General features: G+C 46.8%; 1 protein-coding gene across 3 annotated transcripts in view; it reads left to right on the top strand.

The window, feature by feature from the left end:
- Nucleotides 1-4,971: 4,971 nt before the first annotated feature.
- Nucleotides 4,972-8,382, top strand: part of LOC147106461 (sodium-coupled monocarboxylate transporter 1-like) — a 57,372-nt gene continuing 53,961 nt past the window's right edge. Inside the window, exon 1 of one of the 3 annotated variants that reach the window (XM_086009665.1) lies at nt 4,972-5,953. In XM_086009665.1, coding sequence (XP_085865791.1) covers nt 5,603-5,953 — 351 coding nt within the window. In that variant the 5' untranslated portion in view covers nt 4,972-5,602. The remainder of the gene's footprint in view (nt 5,954-8,382) is intronic. The other 2 variants (XM_086009664.1, XM_086009663.1) reach the window with 2 other exon arrangements.

Below are 8,382 nucleotides of genomic sequence, written 5' to 3'. Positions count from 1 at the left end.
TTAAATCCGTTTAACTCATCCTTGTTAAACATTGGACAAATGCAAAATACAGGTGCTTTGTGTTTTAATGTCATTCCAGTGCATTGTTTTTAACCATCAGAAAAGCTAAAAGGGGAAAAATAGGCTTGCGCCCCCTTTGGGGCGATAACTTCGCTACTTTTAGTGCCCCGAATAGGTTAGCGCCCCAAGCAGGAGGCAGGGCTCTACTGGAAGCGCGCCCATTGATTATCGCGGCGCTACGTGCAGCAGTTCCACGCCCGTCGGCTCGTAGCGCCGCGGTACTGCAGGCCTCCCTCCCCCGATTAAAGGGGAGGGGCACCGGGGCCCTGCTGGACCATTGGGGAGTGAGGTGCCCTCAAGAGGAGTGCCGGGCTGACGGATCGCAGCTGGCACCCTGCGGGAAGGAGGCGAGAGGGGGCGGGTGATGGCAGGTGGCCCAAAAAAATGGCCGCCCGGCACCTGCCCTTTAATTTGCGCCACCGCTGCTACAAAACGCCCCCCTGACCCTGTCGGACATCGCGTCCGACGGTAGGTCAGGGGGCACGAGCCAAGTTTGCGGCCGGGGCGCGAGCGGAGCGCTGCGCACGGCGATGACGTCATCGCTGGAGGCGGAGCACTGCGGGGCCCTACCAGCTACCGCCGCCGCTAATTTCACTGGAGGCATTAGCAGTGCCATGCCTGGGCGTTAGGGGCTTTGCACCCCTCGGGGCGCTAACAGGAGGCGCAAATCAACCAAATTTTTCCCCCAAAGCTTTTTATTGTTATGTCAATTACTTTAGTTTTAACCAACAGCAACATGGAGAGACAGAATATAATCTAAATGGTCCTATTTTAAGGGGGGGGTACAAGAGCAGAGAGACCTGGGGTGCATATTCACCAATCTTTGAAGGTGACAGGGCAAGTTGATCAGGCAGTTAATTCTCATCCTCGTGTTTAAATCCCTCCATGGGCTCGCCCCGCCCAATCTCTGTAATCTCCTCCAGCCCTACAACCCTCTGAGATCTCTGCACTCCTCCAATTCTGGCCTCTTGAGCATCCCCCACTTCCTTTGCTCCACCATTGGCGGCCGTGCCTTCAGCTGCCGAGGCCCTAAGTTCTGGAATTCCCTCCCTAAACCGCTCCGCCTCTCTCTCCCGTTTTTAAGTTGCTCCTTAAGACCTCCCTCCTTGACCAAGCTTTGACCAAGTCTGCCCTAATATCTCCTCATCTGGCTCGGAGTTAAATTCTGTTTTATAATCATTCCTGTGAAGCGCTTTGGGACGTTTTACTACGTTAAAGGCGCTATATTAATACAAGTTATTTTTGTTAAGAAAGCGTATGGGATACTTGGCCTTGTAAACAGGGGCACGGAATACAAAAACAAGGGGCTGTATCACTAAACTTCTCAACTAAAATCTAGATGATGTGCTCAAATCCTAGAGCATGACAACCCACCACATTCTGACTCAGAGAGGAGAGTACGGCCAACTGAGCCCAACTGACCTTTGGGATTAGGGTTTTACTGGAACTGTATTCAGCAAAGCAACACTTCCTGTTGTGGAAGATACCATCGTTTTTTTAAAAATTTGCCCAAAAGCCACTCTCTAGCCCAATTGCAACATTTGGCTTTAAGGCATTAGATGACCGGATTAAAAGGGCGCGCCCGCACAGCCCGGGACCGGCTTTTCCAACCTGAAATTTCGCCCCTGCATGAATCTTTGAATGGGCCACGCAGCCCGCTAAAGGATTAGGGGGAACATTCTCAAGAACGAGAATCTAAGGATAACTTCTTGGAAACTCTGCACTGGGAGCGTATATTAACGATCACCCACCGCAAATAACATTTGAACTAATATAGCAAGTATCAAACCACTGCACTGTGACAATTCAACAGAATAAACAATTTTTTTAAATTAATTCTCGGGATGTGGGGGTCGTTGGCAAGGCCGGCATTTATCGCCCATCCCTAGTTGCCCTGAGGGCTTTCATGCAACTGAGTGTCTTGCTCGGCCACTTCAGGGGGCTGTTAAGAGTCGACCACGTTGGTGTGGGACTGGAGTCACATATAGGCCCAGGCCGGTTAAGGACGGCAGGTTTCCTTCCCTAAAGGACATCAGTGAACCAGGTGGGTTTTTACGACAATCCAACAGCTTCACGCTCACTTTTACTGAGACCAGATTTTCTACACAGGATTACACAGGATATACGGCACAGAAACAGGCCATTCGGCCCAACCAGTCCATGCTGGTGTTTATGCTCCACTCGAGCCTCCTCCCGTCTTTCCTCATCTAAATCTATCAGCGTAACCCTCTATTCCCTTCTCCCTCATGTGCTTGTCCAGCCTCCCCTTAAATGCATCTACACTATTCGCCTCAACCACTCCCCGTGGTAGCGAGTTCCACATTCTCACCACTCTCCGGGTAAAGAAGTTTCTCCTGAATTTCCTATTTGATTTCTTGGTGACTATCTTATATTGAGGCCTCTAGTTATGCTCTTCCCCACAAGTGGAAACATTCTCTCTGTATCCACTCTATCAAAACTTTTCATAATTTTATAGACCTCTATTAGGTCACCCCTCAGCCATCTCTTTTCAAGTTACCCAGGAGCAATTATGGGTAATATTAGTTGTTCAATGGCTACACTTGAATTTATATGATTTTTGTCTACTAAATATCTCTAAATATCAGCCTTTCGTACACCAGCCTGTTCATCCTTTCCTGATATGTACACCCTCGCATTTCTGGTATCATCCTTGTAAATCTTCTCTGCACCCTCTCCAGTGCCTCTATATCCTTTCTATAATGTGGTGACCAGAACTGCATGGAGTGCTCCAAGTGTGGTCTAACCAAGGTTCGATACAGGTTTAGCATAACTTCCCTACTTTTCAATTCTATCCCTCTAGAAATAAACCCTAGTGCTTTACCTTTGTTCCTCTACCCTACCTAGAATTGCACTCTATTCTTCCTACCAAAATGTAATACCTCACATTTATCTGTGTTGAACTTCATTTACCAATTATTTGCCCATTCTGCAAGTTTATTAATGTCATCCTGTAATTTGTTGCAGTCCTCCTCAGTATTGATTATCCCCCCCCCAATTTGGTATCCTCTGCAAATGTAGTAATTGTGTTTTTGATTCCAAAGTCTAAATCGTTAATGTAAATTGTGAACAGCAGTGGTCCCAGCACTGATCCTTGTGGAACACCACTACCCACCTTCTGCCACTGTGAATAGCTACCCTTTACTCCCACTCTCTGCTTTCTGTCCTGAAGCCAGCCAACAATCCATTCTGCTACTTGTCCCCTGACTCCGCATTCTCTGACCTTGTTCATCAGTCTATTATGGGGTACATTATCGAAGGCCTTTTGAAAATCTAGATAAATTACATCTACTACATTACCATTGTCTACTCTCTTAGCCCTTCAAAAAATTCAATAAGGTTGGTCAAGCAGAATTTTCCCTTTTGAAATCCATGCTGACTATTCATTATTATACTTTTTGTTTGTAGATGTTCTTCTATTCTCTCCTTTAGTAGGGATTCCATTATTTTTCCTACCACCAATGTTAAGCTGACTGGTCTATAACTCCCTGGACATGTTCTATCCCCCTTCTTAAATATCGGTATTATTACATTAGCTATCCACCAGTCCTCTGGCACTACACCTTTTTCCAACGAATAATTAAATATGTGTAATAATGCCTCTGCTATCTCTTCCCTAGATTCTTTTAAAATGAATGGATGCAATCCATCTGGACCAGGGGTTTTATCCTCTTTGAGTTTGATTAGTTTATTTAATATATCCTTTTAAAAATGTTAAATGCACTTATCTCATTACTCATTTTTATTTCCAGTAATTGAATACATATATATTTTTTAAGTAGTTGAGGCGAACAGCATAGATGCATTTAAGGGGAAGCTTCTGAATTAATTGCCCACTAACATTTTTACTTTTCTAGAGAACATACACTTCTATTGGAGTCCAGGGGGAGCTAACAGAAATCCTTCTGCAGTTTAATGGTTCAACAACAGTCAGGTAACAAGAATAACCAGCAGGAGGCTTGGATGAGGACTTCTCCAAGGAGTGCCTTGGCCGAGTCAATCTTTTAAAAATTGATGTGCATAACTGAAGGTCAGTGCCGAGAGTCAGCGTGAGAACATCTGAATGGAAAGGGAGATAGTCACTGAGACAACAGGATTCCAGTGAACCATTACTGGCGGCCTCGGCATCTCTGCTAAGGTTATCTGGAGAAGCTTCGTGTGGCTCAGCGAGTTTGTCCAGTGAATAGTTGAATCACGTGGGCCGGGGAGGTCCCAGATTCTAACCCTTGGCCTGTGCTGAGCTGGCGGAATTTAGCCGGGGCACCGCTGGGGGGTGCCGTGCCTAGTCTCGGGGCCCCTGGGTTAGGGAGCAGAAAATTGTTCCTGATCACTATCCAATGGTGACTGGTGGAAGTGGTATCCCTCCACCTCACCTGTGACTGAGTAAGTCTTCCAATATTCACATGTGAATAATGACCACTTGACTGATGTCCAAGAGGGCACTCAGTACCCATGGATCATTTTCTTTCTTTCTTTCTTTCGCTCTTTCTTTCACTCTTTCTTTCTTTGTCTTTTTCTCTCTTTCTTTCTGTCTCTCATAAGAACATAAAAAATAGGAGCAGGAGTCGGCCATTCGGCCCCTCGAGCCTGCTCCACCATTCAATGAGATCATGGCTGATCTTCTACCTCAACTCCACTTTCCTGCACTATCCCCATATCCCTTGATTCCCTTAATATTCAAAAATCTATCAACCTCTGTCTTGAATATACTCAACAACTGAGCCTCCACAGCCCTCTGGGGTAGAGAATTCCAAAGATTCACCACCCTCTGAGTGAAGAAATTCCTCCTCATCTCAGTCCTAAATGGCCGACTCCTTATTCTGAGACTGTGACCCCTGGTTCTAGACTCCCCAGCCAGGGGAAACATCCTCCCTGCAATCTACCCTGTCAAGTCCTGTAATAAATTTGTATGTTTCAATGAGATCACCTCTCATTCTTCTAAACTCTAGGGAATATAGGCCTAGTCTACTCAATCTCTCCTCATAGGACAATCCCCCCATCCCAGGAACCAGTCTGGTGAACCTTCGTTGCACTCCCTCTACGGCAAGTATATCCTTCCTTAGGTAAGGAGACCAAAACTGTACACAATACTCCAGGTGTGGTCCCACCAGGGCCCTATATAATTGCTCAGAAGTATAATCTCTTTAGCTCTTTCTCTCTATCTTTCTCCCTCTCTTTCTTCCTGTCTCTCTCTCTCTATCTCTCTCTTTGTCTCCCTCCTCTCTCTCTCTCTCTTTCTGAAGGCTGAACATACTTTAAGTTGTATGCTGGGTTAATGAATTTCTATATGCAGACTAAACTGTCACCTGATAAAATCATGCCTTCTGATTGGATAACGTGTGGAACATTTCTTATAAGCTCATCACGAAAGGTGAGTAAATGGGAAGAATGTCAAAATTGGTTTGACATTAAATTGGTAGCTCGCTCGGAGGTTGACAACCTTCAACGGTTCTGGTTACTGCTGTGTGGGAAAGTTGCACAGATCTGCGGGGAAGCTCTGAGCTAGGGGAGGGGGTTCCGAAGTATGTCTGAACCTGTAGTTTCTGACAGTTTCGGTATCTGGGACTATGTGGTTTTTGTTGCGATCCTGCTGATCTCGGTACTGGTGGGGATCTACCATGCGGTGGTGGGACGAGGACAGGGAACATCCGAAGAATTTCTTCTAGGAAGCCGGCAAATGAGCTCCATGCCGGTGGCTCTCAGCCTCACTGCCAGCTTCATGTCTGCGGTGACGCTGCTTGGGGCCCCCTACGAGACCTATCACTTTGGGGCTGTCAACGCCTACTTTGCCATTGCTTATACGTTTGTGGTGATTTTCAGTGCTGAGGTCTTCCTGCCGATCTTCTACAGGCTTGGTGTCACCAGCAGCTACGAGGTAAGTGCCCAGACGAGGGGAAGGGTCACGTCGGATTGCCAATAGTCACTGAGTAATTAAAACCCTCGCATTCAGTAAGCGCTCAAATCAGCAGGACTCCATCTTGATGCGTGACAGTCAATCAGCTCTGTAAATGACTAGAAAGGAAGAAAAAGAAAGAAAGACTTACATTTTTACAGTGCCTTTCACGACCACCGGATGTCCCAAAGCGCTTTACAGCCAATGAAGTACTATGTTGAAGTGTAGTCACTGTTGTAATGCAGAAAACACAGCAACCAATTTGCACACAGCAAGCTCCCATAAACAGCAATGTGATAATGACCAGATAATCTGTTTTAATGATGTTGGTTGAGGGATAAATATTGGCCAGGACACTGCGGAGAACTCCCCTGCTCTTCTTCGAAATAGTGCCATGGAATCTTTTACATCCACCTGAGAGAGCAGCCGGGGTCTTGGTTTACCGTCTCATCTGAAAGACGGCACCTCCGACAGTGCAGCACTCCCTCAGTACTGCCCCTCCGACAGTGCAGCACTCCCTCAGTACTGCCCCTCCGACAGTGCAGCACTCCCTCAGTACTGCCCCTCCGACAGTGCAGCACTCCCTCAGTACTGCCCCTCCGACAGTGCAGCACTCCCTCAGTACTGCCCCTCCGACAGTGCAGCACTCCCTCAGTATTGCCCCTCCGACAGTGCGGCGTTCCCTCAGCACTGCCCCTCCGACAGTGCGGCGTTCCCTCAGCACTGCCCCTCTGACAGTGCGGCACTCCCTCAGCACTGCCCCTCCGACAGTGCAGCACTCCCTCAGTACTGCCCCTCTGACAGTGCGGCGTTCCCTCAGCACTGCCCCTCTGACAGTGCGGCACTCCCTCAGCACTGCCCCTCCGACAGTGCAGCACTCCCTCAGTACTGCCCCTCCGACAGTGCGGCACTCCCTCAGCACTGCCCCTCCGACAGTGCAGCACTCCCTCAGTACTGCCCCTCCGACAGTGCGGCGCTCCCTCAGTACTGCCCCTCCGACAGTGCGGCACTCCCTCAGCACTGCACTGGAGTGTCAGCCTAGATTTTTGTGCTCAAGGCTCTGGAGTGGGACTTGAACCCACGACCTCTGACTCAGAGGTGAGGGTGCTACCCACTGAGCTACTGGCTGACTAGTTAGCGAATTGCTGGAGTCCATACTGAGAGGCTCCCTTTACTGACACGGTAACAGGCAAAATTGGTTATTTCCAAACTGGCGCCTCAACCAAGTGGCTTTAACTCTGTGCTGGTTGGAAATGCAGGTGTCCAGCCGGTATAGATTGTTAGGCAGACTCGGCAGTGACCATACTGAAGAAAATGGCAAACAAGATCCTACCCTTCCGTCTCCGCCAAAGACATTTGACCTCCTACCTGTCCACAGTCCTCCTACCTGACTGGACCTTGGGCTGTTGGTTTTGCTTTTTGCAACAAATCCAGTTGCTGTGAATTAAACGATATTCTTCAATCCTTTTACTTATTTGTATTTGATCTGTGCTAAATCAATTAAGCTCTTTTTGTTAACAAATTAGCTTAAATTTTTGAGAAGGTGTAAAATGTGACTGGTAGTTCTGGGTAGATCCAATATACAACGTTATGTATTTGAAGAAATTGCAAAAACATCTTGAATTTATACAGCGCCTTCAATCTGGAAAACAGTCCCGAGGCACTTCACAAAAGTGTGAGGACAAATGGAGAGCGGGCTAAAGAAGGAGAGATGATAGCTTGGTCAAAGAGGTGGGTTTTAAGAAAGGTTTGAAAAGGTGAGGGATTTGGAGAGGCAACAAGCTTCAGAAGAAAGAACTTGCATTTCTATAGCGCCTTTCACAACCTCAGGATGTCCCAAAGCGCTTTACAGCCAATGAAGTACTTTTTGAAGTGTAGTCACTGTGGGAAACGCGGCAGCCAATTTGCACACAGCAAGCTCCCACAAACAGCAATGTGATAATGACCAGATCATCTGTTTTAGTGATGTTGATTGTGGGATAAATATTGGCCCCAGGACACCGGAGATAACTCCACTGCTCTTCTTCCAATAGTGGTCGTGGGATCTTTTCAATAACTTAATTTGACTTCCATTGACTTCAATGGAAATAAAAATGGAGAGAGATATAGAACAGGCTGCTGACTCATCCGTTTTACCCATTACACAAAGTCAAGATTGCTCTTATGCGGGATATCTTTGTTTGGAGGAGGCATATTACTTATAATCCCATGTGAATAATTGGACAAAGTATTCATGCAGAATGTTTACTATTTTATGCTCATCCTTAGGTCCAAGCCTGGTTGCATTTTTACGGTATATTGTTGTTTAATATTATTATAACTCATTTTGAATGCATGTGATTCCAACGATAAATCCTGACAGAATTCTGTATAAAGACTGACACAGTCCCTAAATTCTGTATTCTCTCCCT

This window comes from Somniosus microcephalus, chromosome 16, assembly GCF_052327205.1.
Source record: "Somniosus microcephalus isolate GS21.2 chromosome 16, FLI_Smic_1.0, whole genome shotgun sequence".
In the NCBI taxonomy this organism is placed as follows: Eukaryota; Metazoa; Chordata; class Chondrichthyes; order Squaliformes; family Somniosidae; genus Somniosus; species Somniosus microcephalus.
The sequence above is the reverse complement of the archived record's forward strand: the minus strand, read 5'-3'. Positions and strand labels throughout refer to the sequence as shown.